The 24,063-nt window shown below is 42.8% G+C and overlaps 1 protein-coding gene and 1 gene segment (V, D, J or C); both read left to right on the forward strand.

Annotated features, from left to right (window-relative positions):
* Positions 1–24,063, forward strand: part of LOC116084800 — a 556,508-nt gene that overhangs the window by 408,820 nt on the left and 123,625 nt on the right.
* LOC116084809 (dynein light chain 1, cytoplasmic-like) lies at positions 8,011–8,341 on the forward strand. Its single transcript, XM_031362037.1, has one exon. The coding sequence runs from the start codon at positions 8,011–8,013 to the stop codon at positions 8,266–8,268; it is 258 nt and encodes an 85-aa protein (XP_031217897.1). The 3' UTR covers positions 8,269–8,341.

The following is a 24,063-nucleotide window of genomic DNA, read 5'->3' on the forward strand; positions in this document are numbered from 1 at the left end:
ATATATATATGTATAAAATGAATTAGTTTCTATCAAAGTACCAGCATACTAGATGACCTGAAAAGATCCCACTTCTAATAAGGTAACAAAAGAAGTCTAGGTATGCCTGATCTTACAGCATCCTGAAAATAAAAGAGAGAGAGACAGACAGATAGACAGACAGACAGAGGGAGAGACAGAGACAGAGAGAGAGACAAAGAGAGACAGAGAAACAGAGAGAGACAGAAACAGAGACAGAGACAAAAAATATGAATGTCAAGCTCAGCTCAAGGCTCCAGGCTGCCCAAAGACACTTCCACATCAGCCTACCCTATTGCAGAAACCACCATGGGGATTCCTGGGTATGAACTGCTGAGCTGGGAGCTCAAAGTGGGTAAAGACTGACTTCTCTAGAGTAGAGAACAAGAAAGGAAGACATCCAATATCAACCTCTAGTCTCCATATGTATCCACATGCACACACACAATCCATGTGCACAGAAACAAGTATACTCTGTGCACACACACACACACACAACACACACACACACACAACACACACACACACATTACATACACACATCTCTTCTAAGGACAGATATTTTCCAGGGCTTCCTCCCTTGCCATGTTGGAGGCTTTCTCATCTGCAGCACACAGGCTTACCAGCACTGATACTGTGCCCTCTGAAACCAGATCTTCCAAACGTACAAGATAGCACAAAATGGGTTTTTATTAGGATGAGAAGTTGGAAATAATTCTTTGTTGAATGTGGTGCTGGGATCCAATTTCAAAGGCTTAGCTTTGCTAGACCAACTCCATAAGTTTTTGACTATTTCTCCGGAGCTCACTTTCCCTTCAAAATACTTACGGTCAGTGAGGACATGTCATCATAATTACTGAATGAAATTTAGGGTACACATCTTAGGAACTCCAATGCATTGTCTACCCATAAGGACCCCTACTGCCACACACAAGAGGGAAAAGTGACTCTGTGTCAGGTCTCTGATCTTCTCTCCACTATCCAATGCTGAGTGTGTAGGATAGCAATTGTCTTTCTTTCCCAAGACAAGCTACCACAACCATAAAGGACGGTTTGAATCACGAAGGACAATGCCATGTCAAGCTATATGTTGACAGGCAAGTAGTGCACAAGGGCACATTTCCATGTATTGATTTGTGGGAACAAAATGAAAATCTCATGTTGGAGCTGATGGAAACTTCCAGTCTGCCCTATCCACCTTATCTTCTACAGAAAGCCATCCAATCTCCATCTCTGATCTATGAAGGACAAATATTGAAGACAAAAATGACTAGGAACCTCAAAGTAATTAAGTGTTTGAGTATCCACAAGTCTCAGCATATAGAGTTGGAATCATTAATTTTTCATTCAACAGTGTGAATTGAGTGTCTACTCTGGTCAAGGGCAGGAGCACAGATCCCCCACACACACTGACTGGGGTTCACACAGTGGTGGAGCTCACAGTGCAGCCGAGGAGCCTGGTCCAGACTGCAGTATGGGAACAAGAAGCTGAATCTTGGCAGGGACTACGGGAGCTGGGCCAGAGTGAAGCAAAGATTGGAACTGTGACATCTAGATCCCAGGATGAGCTGCTGCTGGTGGGAACCAAGACAACATCCAAGTGGGATCAAACCTTGAGCTGCAACTAAATGTGAAAATGTTTATTTAGTTGCATCCCGAAGTCCCAAGTCGGCAGTGGCAGCAGCAGCAGCAGCAGAGTTACAACTCGAAGGAGTCTCAGCTCACCTCTGTGCTGTTTTCATTGGCAGCTGCTTCAGTCATTGCTACACAGCTGGGTAAGTGAATTGCAGATGGAATATTGGCAGCCGAAATCTTTATAGACACAAATGAGACCGTGATTTTCCTTGACACCCATAGAAATGCCTCGCGAATTTCTCTAAATCTCTCATGTTTGCTTTAAAACAACCAACGAAGCACAGACACTGCAGGAAAACAAATCATAGAAATAAATCCCAGCAGCCTGCGCATTCCAAGCCCAAAACAGACATAGGAGAAGAATCGCTTTTTTATGGAAGGCAGTCTTGGGATACTCAGCAGCTGAGGTCCTATGTCTGCTTGGAGAAACATAAATGCCACTCCTTTCTTCTGTCACCTCTGTTTCTGCTCTTTGATCCAGCAAGCCAATGACAGCAGAGAAACTAGAGACAGATTAGAAGCAGGGTGACAGCTGATAAAGGCCATCCCCAAACAGAAATCCATCACAGTCCGTGTGGCTGTTGCTAAACCTTTATGTGAGAAGTCTGAGGGTAGTGTGTAAAAAGATAAACCAAAGCAGAGCTTTTCTTCATTACGTTTACCACATTTCCTCACCCAAAGAATCTAGGAAGGTGGGGGAAATGGGTATATTCTCAAGCTAAAGGCAAAGTAAATCCTAAAGTTCTGGTTAATAGAGAGCATCTACCTGGCTCTCTTTTATGGATACTCAGTGTCCCTAGAGACTAGCAAATGGTACCACAACCTGGAATGGAAGAGACCATCAGAAAGAAAGCTTGTAGGATGGGCATACAAGGAGTAGGAGCTGGTTTTCTTTGAACTCTTTTTGCCCCTTAAAAACCCTGCTCATCCCATGTAAGCCGAAATAACTGTGGCTATCTGCTCTTCAGTCCTTTGCCTAAGGGTACAGAAGATAGCAACACATCTCTTGACGTGGCTCCGTTCAACGTATCCTCTTACAGGCCCAGAGTCCTACAAGTGAACTCACATACTCAATCAGAAACCTCCCTTCCTGTGAGGTTTGTTCTGGGTCAGACTTGACATTACAAGTTCTGTGTCTTCCCTGGTGATTATGAATCAGGCATGGAGCTATGACCAGATCATTAACCTACCATGAAAAGAGAGAAGAGGCAGCAAAGAAAAGAACATCTCTGGAGAGCTTACAATATCCACCAAACAAAGGAGTCTGTATCCTTTCATTTCTGTTTACAAATGAGGAAACTAAAGCTTCAGGGTATAAATTGCCTGATATTGTCAAATTCCAAAGTAAGACTCAAGCCACAGATGTTTAGACTAGCAAAATCAGTGTTCTTTTACAAAATGGTGGTCAGTGGCCCCACCTAAGTAGTGAGCCTCATGCTATTACAAGCAACTTCTGCTTGGATACATGTGACCTTGTAGCCAGACACCCACAAAGGTGAACAGAAAACATAGCTATCCTGGGTTTTCACCTGTTTTGCTGATAATTCTTTCTCTAATCTCAGCCTTCACTAGAGCAAGCAACCAGCTATCTGTGTTCCTTAGGAGTCAGATACTTCAAACAAAAACCTTGCTTGGCCAGTAAATGTCTGCGAAGCTACTAATATTGACATAATCGATGTCTGGTAATAACACCACAAATGCAAATAAGTTTCTGTTTTAAATAATCTTAAAGCCCCATGCAGGAAATCAATCCTCAGACAATTAGAATAAAGTTGGTTTGTGTCATGGCCTAACATTACAGGGAATCCAGGGCGATGCCTCCCTCTTGGAAAGTGGGAAAGGGAGAAGGAAGTTATTGTCATTCCAGGAAGAAGGAACAGCAGAACCAGATCAAGACCATATAACACACTTACACATTTGCAAGTACTTTCCTGTAGGTACCAAGCGTAGGTAGGCAAAGGGCTTAGGACTGGAGGAGGCAGCAAGCCAGGTATAAAGGACTGCTCAAGAGGCTATCTGGAGACAGAAGAGCTGACTGGCACTCACAGGCTGGATCTCTTCATTTCAGACTTCTCTCTCCTCTGGGAGAGCTCTCTAGATGCAAAATCTGTCATGTCCTACTTGGGGCCCAGGGCTCAATCCAGAATTCCCTGCTTTGAGCTCTTCCTTGGTGCTCTTGGAACACAGGGGCAACCCCTTTTGTAGGACCTAATTCTCCTGCAACTGCTGTTTGTCTTTTTTCTCCCCTTCCCTGCAAACAAAAAGAACCCTAAATTCTTTGAATCCAGAAGTCATATCTATTTTTACCTTTACATCTTCCAAATACTCTCTGGCCTGTTAATAGGGGGACAGTCTGGGTTTATGGAGTTAACAGCCTACCAGCCCATGACCTCACTAGCTTGCCACATGTCTCTCTGAGGAAGTGACTAATATCAAACCACCTTTACAGCAGATAAGGATTCTCACGGAGACAGAGACAGAGGCGAGCCTCAGCGGGGCAGCCAAGGAAAGCACCGGCCTACTGCAAACTCGTCCTCAGTGAAGCCATGCTTTGGCGATGTCCAGTCTTCTGCATGTTCATCTTCGGTACAGGTAAGGCCAGGCACCTGGGCCTTTTACTCATTGGAAAGTGTATCTCTAGAACAATTCTCCGGGGACTTAAATATGGTGAACTGATGCCCAGCATGTCCCCAAACTCCATCCCGTTGGGGTGGAGGAATTCCTTTGCAACCTCTCTGACTTTAGCTTCTTCCCTTCAGTGACCTCTTTGGAACCAATTTTGGAACCAGTTGCTGAAACTTTTACTGTTGTAGCTGGGAATCCTGCTACCTTCTACTGTACTGTAACAGGAGGAGACATGAAGAATTATCAAATGAGCTGGTATAAGAAGAGTGGAAATAATGCTCTGTTTTTAGTATACAAGCTAAATAACAATTCTACTGATGATTTAATGGGCAACTTCAAAGGGAAAATTAACATTTCAAAAAATCAGTTTATACTCGACATCCAGAAGGCAACAATGAAAGACGCTGGTACGTACTACTGTGGGTCAGATATCCACGGTGCTACAGTTGTGCTTCTGATTCCTTCAAGAAAGGCTAGAGTCAGACGAAGGTGGCAGACCCAATGAGAGACCATCTCAGGCTGAGCTACGCAGCACATCTGAGATGAGACCTCCTGATTACATTAACAGTCACCTCTGATCAGAAAGACTGGAGCTGAGTTGGGGCAAGGGCCACCCTTTGAAGTTTCTGAACCAGTTGAGGAGAGAAGACAGGTTGCTAGAGTTTGTGTGGAGAGACCAACAGGCCCTCAACCTTCTCTACCCCCAAGGCCCTCATATTAAAACAATGAGCTAATGAGCAGAATGTCTTCCATCATGAGTGTTGGAGCTCATTGCAATCTTTATGGTGGAAGCTTTCTTGTGCAGAAACTAGATATAATGAAGATGGTTTTCCATTAGCATTTTAATCAAAGTTTCCAACGCCATTAGCAATAGTTTTAACTCTTACTCTGAAGACTGAGCAGAGATGTTGTCTGAAATATTTTTATGACTGTTTCAAGTTAAAGGCTTTATATCTTAGCTAGAAAGGAGTTCTGAGGCCCCACGGGCATAGGCAGAGAAGGGTAATATGCAGGTTTCCTTCACACTGGTTATGAGAAGTATCTTGTAAACAGGTAATAGTTATAGTAATATGGACTGGGCTGACCATGAATCAAGTGAATAAAATACTTGGATTAGCACCTAAGAAGGACTGAGTCCACGGGGCATAAGGTCTGGAGGAGCCCGGGAAACAGACTGGAGGGAAGGTCTATCTTTAAAGATGTCAGTCTTCAGGAATGGCCAGGGAATGTATTCCAGCAGCAAGCTTTCTTCTGCTCAGATATCTGTTTGGAATCTTCTCCTCATGCAAAGCTAAACTTTAGCATGTATAGCAGAAATGACTGTAGAAGCCAAAAGTCCGATCCTCCAGAGGTTTCCAATCAACTTCCCTTATAATGCCACCTTCACCACACACTATTTAAAGCCACTGATGTCATTCATAGTATTAGGAAAAGCCATGAGAATAACAAAAACAGGGTGAGGATTCTTATCAGTGTTTTTACAGTTTTTCTTTAGAAGACCTATCATCAGTAATTATAATTAAAGATTATAAGAGAATACAAAAATGCAAGGAATAAATATGAATAATGATATGTGTAAACATGTCATTTTGAAGCTCATTACTTAGTATGCTAATTTAAAATTGGAAATACAAAAATAAAAAAATATAGAAAACATACTAGATAACAATGAATATTATTGACTTCGTATGCAATGCTCTAAGAGTACATCAAAAGTCCAATCTCTACGAAAAAAAATTTTCATAGAACTTTCTAGGCTTGAAAGAGTCACAATTTGAATAAATGAAAAAGGATTTTTCCCAGTAGGCATACAAGTTATTTATTATTATAAATTACCCCGAAATATAAAGGCTCAACAATGACAAAAAAAGTTGTTTTGTTATGCCACACTCTCTGTGGGTCAGAAATCCAAGTGTGGCTTAGCTGGTTCCAGAATTCTGCAGCCGAGGTATTAGCCAAGGCTATAGGCATCCCAGGGCTTGATCGAGAAAAGATCTACTTTAAGCTCATCCACATAGGTATTGATATCCTGTCTTAGTTACTATTGCTGTGATAAGACACCAAGACCAAGACAGCTTATAAAAAAGAAGAGTTTAATTTGGCTCATGATTTCAAAGGATTAGACTCCATAATGGTGGATCAAAAGAAAAGCTGAGAGCTCACATCTTGATCCACAGCCACAAGGTGGGGTGTGGGAGGAGGAGAAATGGAAGGAGGGTGGGAGGGAGAAAGGATGGGAGGGAGAGATGGAAGGACAGAGGAAGGAACAGAGGGAGAAGAAGGGAGAGAGAGAGAGACAGAGAGAGAGAGGGAGGGAGGGAGGGAGAGAGGGAGGGAGGGAGGGAGGGAGGGAGAGAGAGAGAGAGACAGAGAGAGAGAGAGAGAGAGAGAGAGAGAGAGAGAGAGAGAACATGTACTAGGAAATGCACAAGTCTTTTGAAACCTCAAATCCCTCCCCTGGTGACATACCAAGGTCATACCTCTTAATCCTTAATCTCTTTACAACTGGAGACCAAAATTCAAATATAAGAATATATAGGGGCCATTCTCATTCAAATCATCACACAACAATCTTCAACAAGTGTATTTCCACAGAGCTCTTCTTAACGTGGCTAGCACTCTGAGGAAAAGAGTTGTACGAGGCAGAAGCCACAGCCCTTTTACAATCTATCTTGGAAGCAACATCTCACCATCCTGTTAATATCAGTGAGTCAGTAAGTGAGGTACTGAAGAGGAAGGGTTCCATGTGAGGATGAGTACCAGAAGCAGCCCACATTAGGAGCTGCCTAGTACACCAGATTGGGGCAGAAAGTATTGAATGAGAAGTCTAAAAGTTAGTTATAAACAACTTATTTAAAGATCTCTGACTATGAGGCTAAGGAGATTTTATTTTATCTTATAGGACAACAGATTATTGCTCATATAAAACACCTGGAGATACTGTTTCAAATATATATTCTTGAGTTTAATGTAAAGATTTTATCTGCCTATGGGCAGGCACAGAATTAATTCCTTGGTTAATTAATGAATTATGTCTTTGAGACAAGTTACCTATATGTAGCCTTGTCAGGCCTTAAACTCACGGGGATGCTCCTGTCTTAACCTCTCAAGTGCTGGGATTACCAATATATATCACTATGTTTACAGAATATCCTTTTTCAGCAAGCACCCAAGGCGACTCTGGTGCAGGTCATCTAAAGACTTTCTTGGAGAGCTTCTTTTATGAGTAGACAAGGAAGAGCTGGGGTTCTGTTTGTTTTGGAAAATTCCTGGAATTGAACCCATGAATCCTTAGTGCATAGTTAAGTCTCATAGAAACAAGAACAGTGGGAAATAAGAGAATAGTGCTCATTCATTCCCCTTACAGGGTGGGTGGAAGAGACATGTTTGGGTGGGAAATTTCAGAACATAGGATGGGCATGGAGTAGGCAAACAAGGCATTGCCTGGAGCCAAGGGAGAGAGACATCCTAGGAAAACGGCAACCACTAGGTCCTCAGTGACCCAAGAGAATCCATACACAAGAGAAAAAGAGAGAGGGGGGAAGGGGAGGAGAAGGAAAGAAGGATGAGGGAGGGGAATTAAAAAGATAGAAAAGAATTAAAGTTAAAGACCTGGAGTAAGAGATGCGCCTCGGCTTCTGTAGCGACCAGCTGTCCTCTGCTGATTGAGTGGCGCCAGCACCTTCCTTAGGAGCCCCTAGCAGCCAGCTGGCCCCTGCTCCACAGTAACGCATGTGCGACGGAAAGGTGGTGATCAAAAATGCAGATATGTCGGAAGAGATACAACAGGACTCGGTGGAGCGAGCTACTCAGGCGTTGGAGAAATACAACATAGAGAAGGATGTTGCTTCCCATATCAAGGAGTTTGACAAGAAGTACAACCCCACCTGGCACTGCATTGTGGGCCGGAGCTTCGGTAGTTGTATGACACACGAAACCAAACACTTCATCTACTTCTACCTGGTCACTCTTCTGTTCAAATCTGGTTAAAAGCATGGACTGTGAGGCAGGCGGATTTCTGAGTTCGAGGCCAGCCTGGTCTACAGAGTGAGTTCCAGGACAGCCAGGGCTACACAGAGAAACCCTGTCTCAAAAAAAACAAAAAACAAAAACAAAAACAAAAAAACAAAACAAAACAAACAAACAAACAAACAAAAAAGCATGGACTGTGCCAAACACCCAGCGATCCATCCAAAAACAAAAACAAGGACTGCATCCTAAATTCCAAATACCAGAGACTGAATTTTCAGCCTTGCTAAGAGAACGGCCCGTTTGAATCCTCTGTGTTTTGTACAGAACATTGTTCTCTGTACAAGTTTGTGGTTGTAAAATTAGTAAAACAGCTTACATTTGTATTTATTTCTAATCTATACTTCTATGCCCCCATTTTTTCTCTCTTAGGTTATTCCTTTAAAAATAAATCTGTCAGAGTTGTAAAAAAAAAAAAAAGTCCTGGAGTAATCTAAGCTTCCTAAGGGTAAGTGGGGAAGCCTTTTGAATGACACCCAAAGCCTCACACTTGGGTGGAGACAGGCCTGCTGAAGGTCTTAGCTAGTATGCCCATGGAGCAAAACTCTGTGAAAATTCTGACGCCAAATGAATGATACAAAAATTGGCTATTATTTCTATATTGTCCATGCATTTCCCAGCCCTTCCAATAAAGGTGATTGATATCAAACTATATAATTGTTGCTTCTATTCTGCTGTCTATAATTTTTAGCCATTATGAAGAGGGTTTGGTTGAACAGTGTTCAGAACAGTGGAAGGAAATCTCAGTTTCTAAAAAAAGAAAAGAAAAGAAAAAAACAAAGTGACCAAAAAATTCCTAGGAACTGGAATAAACTCAGTTCCCTCCAGGCTCCCAAGCAGGGTCTCCTGCAGGTACACTGTGTGGTTGGGAATAAAAGACTCAAGGACAAACAGAACGTGTCCTAAACCCAGAAACAGCACCATTAACTGGCTACAGTGACAGACAGATAGATCACCCACCATACCAGAGCCACTGCTATAAATGAAGAGCAACAGCAAAGAGGGAAACAAGAAACTGTGTGCCAATTTCTTCCTCTTCCTCAGAGGGGGCTGAGGCTCCAGCAGCCAAGAAGGAAAAAAAATGTTTCTATCATACAACATGTTGCCTATTCCAAGGGCGTTGCAACCCTAAAGAAGGCACTGGTTGTGGCCTTTTTAAATACTAAGGAGGTATACATCTATAGTACAAATAAAGGAATCAACTTGAACAAATCCAAGCTGTGACCTTCATTTGGGACAATTAAGGTTTTAAATGGGAAATTAAAATTGAATTTGAAAGCCTGGAGGAATCTAAAAGGTCACACAGGAAGTCTCCCATTAATATGCATGTTCATCAAATATTGATTGAGTAAATGATAACCCATTGTCCATTCAAATATTTTCAATAACAATTCTGATTTTTTAAAAATGAAATTGTTCTGGGAGGTCAGGAAAAGGAAAAGATTTTTTTAATCTAGTTTTTAGTTACTTCTTTTGTTGTTTGAGATAATATAATTACATCATTTCCCCTTCCCTTTCTTCCTTCCAAACCCTCTCATATGCTTCTTGTTCTCCTTCAAATTTTTGGCCTCTGTTGTTCATTAGTTGCTGTTACATCCATCTATGTATGCACGTATACACATACATTCCTTAAAACAACCTGCTCAGCAGATATAAAGTTACTCATGTGCATGTTTTCAGAGCTGGCCATCTGGTACTGGATAACCAATTGGTGTGCTCTCCCCTGGAGAAGACTGCCTCTCCCATTCTCGGAATGCCTGAGTTGCCTCTGGTTCTTTGTGTAGGGTTGAGGCCTGTGGACTTTCTCCCATCCCCTTTGGCATTTCTGTTTGTGTCCTCCTTGCTCAGTTCAAGTTTATGCCTATATGCCTTTGACTAAATAATCCAGCCTCTAATACCAGAGTGATCTCTTCAATACAAACATGATCAAGCCTCTCCTTAGAATTCCCCCTGCAAGTTCTCATTACTTGCAGAAGATCTGAAGCTTGCAAAGCCCCTAAGATCTTACGCTGTCTGACCCTGTCACTTTACTATGCATCTATACTCCATCCTCTCTCAGTTTCTGGGTTTCAGTAAACTACATTTTCTCACCATTGTTTGCATATCCAAGCTGTACTCTTCCCACCCCAGGGCTTTCCCACATACTGTTTCCTGTGGGATTTTTCTCTCTCTCCTAGTTGTCTGACTCATGCTTCTCAGCGGCATCTTGAGGTGGTACTTCATTAATTTCATTCTTCCTATTTTCTCTAGTTTGTAAGCTCTGAGAGAATAAGGACCAAATTTGATTTTGCTTTTTTATTGGACCTGAAAATTACATAAATATATCTATAGGAAAAGTGGATGCATCTTTCAGAATATGGCCTGCATTGCAGACTCTGGGATACAGTGAGGCCCTGCTTTGCTCTATTTTTATTCATTGAGTGATCTTAGAGATCCTGAGATGGAATCAAAATTGGCATCCTCAAGAGTACATTGTGAGGCACAAAGGTCAACAGAGGGGCAGATGGTCCTCCACAGGTCTAAGATGTCCTTATACAGGGACGCTCACAGGTACGTAAATCCTCCCCAAAAAGTCCAGAAGCCTTGATGAAATCATAGGAGCCTAATATGATTGTTATTTTTTTCAGTGACCCCACCCCCAACTGAAATAAACATGAACCTTTTGCTTAATGTTTTTCCACTTGACTGTTTTCAGAACCTATATTAGTAAAATGCACAAGCCTGTAATCATAAAGAGGCATAGCCTCATCCCTCAAATATTTACTGAGCAAGCACAGTGCTCCTGATGCTGTATCACACACTGAGCTGCAAAACAGCCAGAGCTGGATTCCTGTCCTCAGGGTGAAAAATGAAAAAACAGCCTTAGTAACAGAGCAAGGAACAACAGCTGGGAGAGCCCTGGGAGGGGGAGGACCTGCCTGGACCCTCAAGCAACAGCAAGAAGACACATCTGACTGACCAAAGCATGGAAGTCAAGGGAGGGCAGAGGAGAGCTGCCCGGGGAGATGAAGGGCTCAGACTGTACAGGGTCTTGGAGGCTTCCAAGGCTTTAGCTCTTCCCATGAGAAATGAACGGTTACAGAGAATGAGGTGATGCTCAGAGCCAGCTTCTCCAAGGCTACACATGTTTATAACGGGACAAATGCTACTTTCCTCCCATAAGAATTCCTTAAGACGGCTCAGGAAGGAAGATGACCATTCACAACAGTGATGCATCACACAAGTGCTCTTTGCTGTTAAGTAACTAAATATAACCAGTTTCTCTTTGTGGGAAGGGGCAGCTCATCAAGATTTCCTGGGGTCTCTGTAACCACAGGATGCAGCTAGTCCCCTGTCAAGAAAGGCTTAAAGGGTTTTCATTTTGTTGTTTTGCTTTATTTTGTTTTGTTTTTGAGACAGGGTCTCACGGTGTAGTCCCAGCTGGTTGGAAACTCCCTTTGTAGAACAGCCTGGCCTCAAATTCATGGAGATTCACCCGCTTCTGCTTCCCAACCCTGAGATTAAAAGTGTGGCCTACCACGCCCAGCAGCATAGAGATTTTGTAAATTCAACTATCATCCTCATCCCAAGACACATCACCTGACATGGTAGTGGTGATATTCTTTAAGAAAATCAAGAATTAAGGAGAGCCAGGAGGGAAGGGAGGTTCTCTCTTCCTTCCCATTAGTAGGGAACATAAGACAACCACGAAAGAGCACTGGAGAAGTACTATGTCTTGGGGGAGGCAGATAATGCCATCAGGACTAGCTGCAAATTCCCACTTTGATTTCATGCCGCATGAAATACTGAGACCTCCCTCTCCTCAAATATGCAGGCCCCTCACAGCCTACATTAGCTCTACAAGTCTTCTTCATCCAGCCTAGGTTGAATTGTTTGCATCCCCAGAGTTGCATTCAATCAGAGCAAAGTGTTTCCCTGTGAGCTATGAAAATACTCAGCTACAAACCAAGTCACCTGGGTCCCACTTCCTGCTTCCCTGAAGCTGTCCTCTGTAAGGGCTCTGAAGAAAACAGCATTCAGATCTATCAACTTCCACGTGTCCCTCTTGGCCTTAGAAAACTCTGATATGTTACCAATGCCTCAGCCTCAGCAGTTTGTATGGCAACCTGTTTGCTTTTCCCATAAATTGGTGGCTAGAAATTAAGGCCCCTTCCCTGCATATTTCAAAACCCAGGTGGAAAGGCAAGACACTGCTTGGGACATGATGCTGTCATGACAGAAGGAGAGAGCAAGAGAAGAGCCAACAACAGCTGAACAGGCTTCTCCTCTGACACATCAACCATGGCCACTCACACTCACGGGTCAAGGCCCTTCTGGCCAAACTCAAAAGCAACTGGTTAGAGACCAAAGACCCTTCTCACAGAAGGTACAGCAAGATGCAGTGCATGGGAGGCCTTCATAAGGGTCCTACAGGAAAGAAAACATCAAATCCTTTGGGATAACAACGATAGACCATCATGCCTCTGACTCCGCACAGGTGTTTTGTCCCAAAGTTGACTGGTAAAAGGCTTGATAGGATTTTGGTTTTCTTAGAATTCTTGGAACACTCTAAGCAACAATTAGCAAGTTCTTCTTTATAAGCCACCATCCCTCCAGATGGCAATAGTAGTTGCACAGTTAAAAAAATAATTCTGTGATTGAATTATTTTGGCAAAGAGTGAGTATTAACAGTGTCCCTGAATGCTCATAATTTCTCCTGTCATATTAAGTATTCTGAAAACCACTACTGCCTACTGGTACCTATTTAAGCCAGGATTGGCATCACAGAACCTATTGTCTTTTGTAGTGACCCAACAACTAATGCCTCAGGAGACCTTAGTGGAGAGTACTAAATTCTCAAAGGATTGTAGGAAAATCAATCAGATTACTAGTGTTTGTTCATTTCTGTGTATCTAGACTGAAGAACATCTAATGGTGTTGAAAAGAGTTACACACGAGGCCCACAGGTCTAGACAGGCCTCTTAAATGAAGTATTCATTCTTTGTGAGACTCCACTCCGTACAGGAACTTGCAAATGCTATTGGATGCATTATAAATACCTGAAACTGGTTTTTCTTTCTCTGTTTTTTTTTCTAACAGTTGTATTTTGCATTCTGTCTTGTGCCAAATGTGGTGCCAGACACTAGGTATGTAATGGGACCAAAACAGACTCAATTCCGCCCTCATAGCTTTGTTTAAAATAAAAGAAACCAGTCCCAAGGCATATCACACCACTTCCAGCTGTGGCCCCTGTCCCTCCTTCACTGCTTCCCATGTTTAGCTTCTGAGACATCAGTCACCCTTTACAGATCTCCATAGGCCCCTCCTTGTCAATTCCTTTTAATGGCTTTTACTCCACTTTGGAGCTTCTAGAGTCCCCAGGGCTCCTACTGGACTTCTCTGATTCTTCCTGAGTGATCTCATTCATTCTTGCAGCATTAAATTTCACAGATGTGTTCATGGCTCATGAACTTATATTTCTAATGTAAAACTCTCTTCCAAGGATAGCATTATCCAACAGCACCACATAAGTACCTGCCTGCCTTGAATTATTTCAGGTGTTTTCTCTCATGCTGTGATTGTTTAGCTATTTCCTTCATCTGCTTTCTCCCTCCCCAATGTATAAACCCCTCTGGACAGGCTGCTGTGGTTCATCTTCAGTTTCTATCATGCATTACTAGTAAGCCCATACTATATGAGTACTGAATTCACTGTCTGAACTGAGTTTCTGCTTTAGGGATCACTTGCAGCACAGGCCACATGCATGAGGATGTTTTACTTAAAGCAATAATGCCCCATTCCTGTGTTTTTCTAAATTAACAATCTCAAATGAGAGAACACATTGGCACAGGGTGAGTGGTCGAGTTTAGAATGCTAAACTGAGCTAGTATCATGCCTTGTAGGTGCGGAAAGTGCTGCTGCGAAGCTTTTATAAACCACCTACATTCCTGCACCCCAGCTGGTGAGCGGGCATGTAATGGCAAACATGACTCAGTTCTTACAACAGTTCACTTAGATCTACTCTCTATTCCAAAATGAAAAGACAAAGGGAAACAGCAGCAGGCTTTCTTACGACTCTCCTGCTTCAGCAGAGCAGCGATTCAACTCAACCGCACAATGCTGCTCCTAGATTCAGACCTGGGGCCCCAGAAAAAGGCATCACTCATATCCTCTTGTACTCACTAATCAGTTCTCCCATACCCCAAGAGCCCAAGTTCTACTGGATTGTCTAGATACAAACTGAGAAGGTCTTTGCGTTTGATCTTCCTGTGTGAACCGAGGTCCCTGATTGTCCACTGGGAAAGCCCTGGTTCATGTGTTCCTTTGAACGGCTACTATGTGTTATACGCAAAGGCTAGCTCTTTCCCCTCTGGTTGCCATAAAGAAAGCTTGCCAGAAGCTTCCATGTATTTGAAGTTCAGGATTTAATCTCGATCAGTGTAGAGGACATTTGTCTGATTGCAGCTCTATTACAAAAATAAATATTTCTCAGCTGAGATAGCATTTTTTAATTTGATTTTCTTTTTCCTCTTATACCCTTTCTGTACCTGTCCCTAGATAATAGTTTATGCTATAGTTTTTATTTATTTATACTTATATAAATAAGTATTTATAAAGAGTCCTCTAGGCTCACAGTGGTACTGTGCTGGGCCTTTGGTGTGCTGCCCAGGAGACATCCCCAGCTATACTGCAGGTCAACTCAGACACAGCACATTCATGAATCAAGGCAACAGTAACGCTGGCATATACTAGAACCGTGACTCTCAGCTCAACCCTCTGGGTCACTAATCTGGAAACCAAGCTGACAAGTTTTAAAGTAAGGTAATCTGAAAGAAACTGCTCTCATTTGAGTCTTACAAAAGTCCTGTTTCCCTGGGCTCTTCCAGTCTGTCTCCTTGGCATGCACCACCCCCATTCCCACTGCAACCTAGCCACTGTCGATGGGTAGACTGTTGCTGTGTGCTTTGTCATGAACTGTGACTCCCCTCATGATGCTGCGGGATGGTTCATCACGGAAAGGCAGTCATGAGGTATTTCCTTTTGCCTTCTTCTGTAGCTTCCCAAATGCAGTCACTACTCAGTCAAGCACATGCACCAACTCTCAGACTCCTTTGCAATTAAAGCCTTGCCAAAAGGACAGTTTGTATTCCCATTCAATCATCTTTTCGCTCACTCATACTGAGCATTCATTACACAGCTCAATGTTAAGAGCCCTTTAACGCGTCATATACATGATGTATGTAGCAGCTCATGCATTCAAAACTATGTGCTAGCACAGCAGTACAATGGTAATTATAAAACAACCACTCTTAGAGATGACGCCTCTAATTGTGTTGAATGTTACCAAAAATTGCATACACCTGTCATTGTCTCTGTACTTGTCTCTACCTACCATCAAACTTCCCTGCCAATCCCACAGACTCTGCCAGAGAGCCTGGGGTACATAGGTCATGGCAATGGGACTGTGGCAGGTGCAGTGAGTGGGGCTTTTGAGACAGACAAGGACACTGGGTTGTGATGATCTAAGCTGCTGCAATACAAGTTGCCACCTGAATACCAAATGCCCCACTTCCTTGGTTTTGAAGCCCCAAGGCTACCCCAAAGGCACCATTTTATTGTATTGCACATCTGCCTCCACCAAAGTCCCCACAGGGATTTCAGGGTTCTCTCCCATTATTTCCTCAATTAGCTCTAACTCTATTTTGCCATTCTTTCCATCTCATTCCTTTTTTCCTTCCGATCTGTAATAAAATTAATTGAAAAAAACTACTAGGTATATTTAGCTCAGACAGAACCTAAGAACTGGGCACACTGTGGAGCTATGAGCGATACAAATATTTGCCGGTGGCTTTGGGAACCACTAGCATGAAGGGTCAGAACCACCAACACCTGTTCCCAGGAAAAGGGGACAAGTCCTTTCCACATCTGTCTCCTCAGTCTGACATCTGAAGCCATACCCAGAAGGCAGGCTCCCCCACCCAGAAGGCAGGCTCCCCCACCCAGAAGGCAGGCTCCCCCACCCAGAAGGCAGGCTCCCCCACCCAGAAGGCAGGCTCCCCCACCCAGAAGGCAGGTTCCCCCACCCAGAAGGCAGGCTCCCCAACCCAGAAGGCAGGTTCCCCCACTCAGAAGGCAGGCTCCCCCACCCAGAAGGCAGGCTCCCCCACCCAGAAGGCAGGCCCTTTTCCCATTCTCTCCCATTTGTGGCAAATGGTGGAAAGTCTTGTTCCCAAAGAGGCTCCCAAAGAGGCTCCAACAGCTTGCTCCTTTTCCATTGAAAAATAAAGAGTTGTTATTTGTTTCCCCATGGAAAATGAAGTTGGGGGTGGGGGTTGTCCCTGGGGTTCTAAGAGAACACAGCAATGTCACCAGCCTGTGCTAGCTAGGATAAGTAGAGGTGAAGGATACAAGATCTACACAGCAAGATCTCAATGCCACAGCTGCGTAATTCTATCTACAAAACGTGAGCTTCCTACAAGTTCTAAAGCAGCATGTTCTCCTTTTGTCCAAGTCTCACCATCAACAGAGGGGGAAAGCATTCATTGCTGTGAAGGTTAGTGTTGGTTGTCAATGTGACAGAATCTAGAATGTTCTGGGAGTATGGCTTCTGTGTGTGTCTATAGAGGACTTACCTTGATTATGTTCATTAAAATGGGAAGACTCGTCCACTATGGGTGGCACCATTCCCTGGACAGGAGGTCCTAGACTGTATAAAATGGAGAAAGAGAACTGAGCAGCACCACACATAACATTCATCATTCTCTACTTCCTGCCCATGAGTAGGAATGTTACCAGCTGTTTCAAGTTCCTGCTGCCTTAACTTCTCAACCTGGAACCCTGAGCTTTTTCTCATATGCAGAGAATACTTCAAAGAGAAAGGAGCCATTCAGATTCTTTAAAAATAATTAGCCATATGTTTCTGATTCAAGTTTTTCCAGTTTGAAACTCTCTTTTAGGATATTATTAGACAGAAATACAAAATCACATGTTTTGTTTGTTTTTAATAACTGATCTTCAATCAATAAAAATTCATTTTTCATCTACCAGCAGCATGAACACTTTTATTGCTGTTTCTCTGGGGTCTGTCTAAAGTTCACTAGGTTCCTCAGACTTCCAGCAAACAGGGAAAACAAAGAGGATTTCTAGAGTCAGAAAGAACTTCTCATTCCAGGCTGGGTCATTTCTCATTCCAGGCTTAGCGGCTAAGAGCACTGGCTGCTCTCGCAGAAGACCCAAGTTCAGGTTCCAGCACCCACCACTCACAGCAGTATGTAACTTCAGTCCAAAGGAATCCCGTGACCTCTTTGGGCTTCCATGGGCACAGCATACACATAGTGCATAGAAGTACCTATAGGCCAAACACCCACACACATAAAATAAAAATAAACAGTTTTTTTAATTTCATATTTTATTCAAATGCCATAAAATTCATACCCTATGACAAAATCTTCTCTGTGAAATAAATCCTAGGAAAGCAGAAAGTAATCTGCCAGCCTCTTAAAGGAAGTTGTCATCTCTGTGTATTAGTAAGGGTTTAGGGTTCTCTAGAGTCACCGAACTTAAAGAATTATATATATATATATGTATGTATATATATATATATATACATATATATACATATATGTGCATATATATGTATATGTATATACATATATACATACATGTGTGTATTATATATATTTATATATAATACGTGATATATAATATACATAACGTACATTATATATACATGTATGCATATATATATTTAAAATTTATTTGAATGATTTACAGGCCGCAGTTCAACTATTCCAGCAATGGCTAGGAAAGGAAAGTCCAAGAATCTAGTTTTTCTGTCCCACAAGGCTTGGTATCTCAGCTGGTTTTCTGTATATTCTGGAAGCTGGAAGAAACAGGCTCCCATGCCAGTGAAGGAATGGATGTGCTAGCAAGGCGAGGGCAGTCAGGCAAAGAACAAAAATCTCCCCTTGTTTATTGTCCTTATATAGGCTTCCAGCAAAAGGTGCGACCCATGTTAAAGGGGTGTCTTTCTGCCTCCAGACCTGGATCACAGCTGTGCCCTCCATTTCTGGATTGTAGTTCATTCCAGGTAAGAGTCAAGTTCACAACCAAGAATAGCCATCACACTCCGAGCACCAAGCACATCACTCTTTATGTCAAAGTTTCTTGGATCATAATGGACAGCTACAAGCCTAAAAGGGATTACAAGGCAGAGAAAGGAAGGGACAGGAGGAACAAGGAAAAGGAGGGTTACAATGAAGGAGGATGTGGGGCACAAAGTTGAAAGCTGACCACTGCTCTGGCTGGGTCTGCTGGGCTGTGAGCTATGTTCCCTTTCTCACAGCTTTGTGTTATCCACTGGCAAGCATCAGCTAAAGGGAAAATGGACTTCTTTGGCTGAATTCTAATGCTCAGAAAATAGCTTGGTAGGACAGGATTAGGAGACAGAACTAAGAACATGGACTTAGCCTAGTAAGGCCAGAATGTACCCAGTTACTTGGGAAATGCCAAGCAACTGTGACTGCCCAGCACTTTTGCAGAAGCTCAGGAAGGCAGATTGGTGCTGGCCTAAACACTTGCCTCATGCCTTCTGTTTGTAAGAGGTCGGCAGTGAGTTACCAGCAAGCAGATGCCTTACTGGGGATCCATATGGTTCTGGAGAGAGGACAAAGAACAGAACCTGACAGTCTGTGATCCCCACAGTGATCCCCACTCAGCAATGTACAGTGGTGACCTCCTACTTCTTGTGATGTGGCTAACTGCCTTTTAGCATCTGAAACCTGCCTATGCAGACCTTCTAGTCGTCCCGATTACCTAATCTTGGCAGCGCAGAGCAGCCTTGGCTTGCTTGTTCAGATCCTAGAGGTCTTCTTGTGGCTTTTCACCTTTAAAATTTCTTCCCTTACCCTCTTCTCACAGCAGTTTCAAGTTTGGCTCAGAGATTGTTGTCTTGCTAGCAGAAATCAATAAATCCTTTAATTATAATTGGATTGAATCTATGGTTTTACCCCAGGGGTCAGAAACTCCATAACTGAGTACATTTAATGTATATTTAGTGTCATTCATATGCATATGTACATGTGTTTAGGATTAAACACCTGGGACTGAATGAATAACCTATCAGAGATCTTGTCCCTGGAGAAAGCTGGTTACCCCTCCCACAGCAACTGTTGCTTGGCTGTATCTCTTCCTCTAAGAATGGGACCTTGTGAAATTTTCCCCGTGTGCATTGAAGTAGGTTTTGTTTAGGCAACCATATTGTTTATCATTTATATTTCATGAGTGCAACTAGGAAAGATTTTTTTTTAATATGTATTTTTATTTTTAAAGAGAGAGAGTATACAAGGTATGTGCAGTTCTCACCAGCCAGAAGAGAGAGTCAGATCCCCTGGAGATTGAAGAGACTGTGAGAGACCCCAGGTGGGTGCTGAGAACTGAACTCAGGTCCTTTGGAAGAACAGAAAATGCTCTAACCACAGAGCCACCTCACCTGCCCCTGGAAAGAATTTTTTTTAAATCTTGATTTCCAGAATCTATTCCAGACTGACTAAGAAGATTCTAAAAAAGTAGCTCCCAGGCTTTAGTAACTCTTAAAATTCCCAGGTGCCCCAGTGTGGGCTCAAATCGTGGACAATGTGTGCTAACTGCCTCATCGGCTTCTCCCTGCTTCCGTACTGCTGTCCATCCTGCCCCAGTCCCTTCTGGGTCTAGTTTGTTCCACTTTGCCTTTAAAAGATAACTCTGTAGCACTCTGCTAAATCTTCTAGTGTTTTAGGTTTGATTTTTCCCCCCTTTAATCTCCAGACCGGTTCTGCTGATTCATCTCTCCATTATGTTTGTTTGGTTTCGTATTTTCTTTCTTTAGTCCATAACAACATTTATAGGGCACTTGATGTGGACAGAATACTGTGGCAAGCACTTAGCGGCTGCTAAAAACAAATCTAATCTAATAATGTTCTCTGTTAAAGTCCTTGCAACAGTTATGGATTAATGTCTGGTGAACAATTGGCATGTTGGCAAAAATCTATCTCTCTTCCAAGGAAACAGCTGCCTTGGTATATAAATAATAAATCCAAAATAAATAGATAGATTGCAATAAAAAAAAATAAAAGAAGCTCACAAAAATAGAGGCCAAAGCAGCAGTAATAGCAGTCAGAAACTAAATACCAACATCTCCTCGAACAAATTCAGCCTAGCTCTGTGAAGGAGATGCTACAGTTTGCACCAGAAAGAAAAAAAGGCCCAAATTATACGGCCAGTGAGGTTACTTCTGGGCACAGAACACCTGCTGATTAAGGCTGTTTTCTGTTCCTTTACGTCATTTTTGTAATGGCTATTCCTGGTTGTCAACATGATTACATCTAAAATTAAATAAGATCCAAATGTGGAAGGGATTTTTTCTTAATTTGAAGGAGAGAGATCGATCTCTCCTCTGGATCTTTAGGGTAGGAAGACATGCTTTTGATCTGCATCTCTTGAGCTGGGGAAAGACTCACCTTTAACCTGGATCTTGAGTTGGGAAGACATATTTTAAATCCAGATCATTAGAGCTTGGAAAACCCACCTTTAGCCCAGGACACACATTCTGCTGGAAGCCTATGGAAGGAAGGACACTGACAACTTGATATTGTTTTGAGTCACCCAGGAGACATTTCTGGGTTCTCTGAAGGCATTTCCAGAGAGGTTTGACTGAAAAGGGAAAACTCACTCTGAATATGAGTAGTGCCATCATATGGGTTAAGGTCCCAAACTAAAAAGCCAGTTGAACACTTTCTAAAGCCATTCTCTCTTCTCTGCCTCCCAAACACCCAGATATGAACGAGTTCCTGCTTCCATGTCTTCCCAACTCTGGTGAGCTGTTCCCTCAGACTACAAGCCAAAGCAAATCCCTCTTCCCAGAAGATGCTTCCTGTCAGGTAATTGGTTTGGTTTGGTTTGGCTTTTGGTCAGATCAATAAGGCAATCAATCTATACAGAGATCGATCGGTACCATAATGTGGAGACACTACTCACTGCTGTTTATCCTGTCCATGTAGTTCATATGCCTTTGAAACTTGTTTCCAGGAAGAAGATGAAAGACTTTGGAGATGCAGGCTAAAATCACATCAGAGTTCTGTCAACAGAGCTGAATGGGAGAGTCTGGTTAGGTTCAAAAGACTGGATAGGAATGCATGCAATGGAACGTGGACTTGTGGGGTTTCTGAAGGAAAAGGGACCCTGCTGGGAACTAGAAGCCATTTGTATGACACTCTGGAAAAACATGTGAAGATTGGCAAGAAAGTATTTCCTACCAGCTTCATAGGGATTATGTATGATCCTGTTAACACCCTGACTTCAGATATTTAAACTCCAGAAGTAAGACAAATTTTTGTGTTGTTTTAAAAAACCATATAACTATAGAAACTACAACAGCAGGTGTGGTGGTTTGAAAAAAAATGGCCCAACAGATACAGGGAGTGGCACTACAGGGAGGTATGGCCTTATTGGACTTGGTCACTGGGGGTGGGCTCTGAGGCCTTATATGCTCAAACCAGGCCCAGTATGGCACTGTCTCTTCCTGTTGTCTGCAGATCAAGATGTAGAACTCTCATCTCTTTCTCTAGCACCATCTCTGCCTACATACCACCGTGTCCTACCATGACAATAATGGACTACTAAACCTCTGACCAGTAAGCCAGCCCCAATTAAACATTTTTCTTTATAAGAGTTGCTGGGGTCATGGTGTCTCTTCACAGCAATAGAACACTGACTAAGTGAGGGTATAAGAAAGCAAATAAATGAGGCTGGATAGATGGCTCAGTGGCCAAGAGCACTGGCTGCTCTTCCAGATGACTTGAGTTTAATTCCCAGCACCCACATAGCAGCTCACAAGCACCTGTCATTCCAGTTCTAGGAGATCCAGTGCCAACTCTGGCCTCCCTAGGCATCAGAGATGTATGTGCTGCACAGATGTACATGCAGGCAAAACACTCACACAAATAAAAAAATTAAAAAGGGCAGGATGGCATCACTGTCCTTTCCTCCTAACTCCCACTGGCCAAACCAGAAGGGATGCCATGAAGCACAGGAAGCAGACAGATGTCATTCAGTGAGGTCAGTCTGCTGCTAAGAAGAGAGGATGACAGGCTCGTGGCCAGCACCATAGTCGCTTGCCCTCCCCTCCTAGCCAGGCCCTGCCCTCGCCAGGCTCTCATGATCTTTCTGTGTCTGCTGAATATTCACTATGCTTCGATGAAGGAATTGACTATGCAAATATTTGAGTAATGATCCATCCTGATGTTCAAACATAAGTACCCTGAGACAAGAACCACACCTGTCATTCATTAGTGAATCCTCAGGGTGTGATACATAGTATAGGAGAATGCCTAGACACATAGACCAGGAACTAGGCAACCTGATATGAAAAGATCAAGGATTCAATCCAGAGCAGTTGCCTTTAGCAGCTTCTAAAGAACTATAGACAGTGACCACCATTACGCCCTTTGTGTGACTGTTGATGGCATACTCTGTAATAGCAAATAATGCATCCACCTGAGTATCCTCACCGTCCTTTAGAACTTGTGGGTAGAGTAGTATTGGGACCAAGGGAAGGCCAGCATAGTTGAATGAAATGAGCAACTACCCAAGGGACAAGCAAATGTAAACATAAATGCAAACATCTTCTGGACAGGCTAGCCCCCGTGACACTCCAAAAGAGGTGAGAACTTACAAAGTCATTTTCAACACTATGATGGGAATGTAGGTCCTGGATCCACCCAAGACATTGTGACGTTCTTGCTTTTTTGGACCACAGAATTTGATCCCAAGTTTCTATTTCCTCTTGTTAAGATTAGGATTCCAATTTCTGAAGGGTAAGCCAAACATTCCCCATCTTTTAAAATCAGTATAAATTTAGTCTGCCATAAACTGGAATATAGTGGTAGTATCTAATTTTTTTGAGATTGTATTTTAATTACACCATTTCTCCCTTCCCTTCCCTCCCTCCAAATCCTCCCATACACCCCTCCCTCCCCACTTTCCTTCAAACTCACAGCCTCTGTTTCCATCCATTATTACTGTACTTACATATGTAGTTGTATACACAGAAATGTTACTTGTATTATGTTTACAGGGATGACTGTTGGGCACTGGTGAGCTGATTGGTGTATCTAAGATTTTTACAATGTTTTGCCTAACTCAGCATAGGAGACTCTTCAGGAGGAGGAAGAGAAGGAGGAAGAGGAGGAGGAAGAAGAGGAGGAAGAGGAAGAGGAGGAAGAGGAAGAGGAGGAGGAGGAAGAGGAGGAGGAGGAGGAGGAGCACAGTTAAACCTAATAAAGATCAGGAAATGGCTCAAATTGGAAGCTGATGTTTTACTGGGTTGTTTTTTTTTTTTTTTTAAACAAAGGTGAATCATCCTTGTCCAGCTTTGCCCAGAGGGAGTTTGCAGCAAACACAACAATCATTGCAACATCCCCAGTCCGTGCACACATATCGATCTCCTCCTTTGATGTTTCTTTTGATTACTTCTGAAATGCCAATGATTCTTCTCCTTTATATTAGCTGTTAACATCACAGCAGACTCTCTGACATGTACATCTAATTAAAAACAGGCTAACAGCATCAAATTCTACTTCTAGGGAAGGAAACAGGAACCTTGCTACCAACTCATCAGTCATAGAAGCCACTTCGAGAGCACCTCTCAAGTGGCCTTCATAGATCACATTGCAAACCTTCACGTTGGTTTTATCATCTCATTAACCGGAGGCAGGCACTGCAAGCCTCCCGTGCACAGAA

The sequence above is a fragment of the Mastomys coucha genome, unplaced genomic scaffold (genome assembly GCF_008632895.1).
Source record: "Mastomys coucha isolate ucsf_1 unplaced genomic scaffold, UCSF_Mcou_1 pScaffold9, whole genome shotgun sequence".
Classification (NCBI taxonomy): domain Eukaryota; kingdom Metazoa; phylum Chordata; class Mammalia; order Rodentia; family Muridae; genus Mastomys; species Mastomys coucha.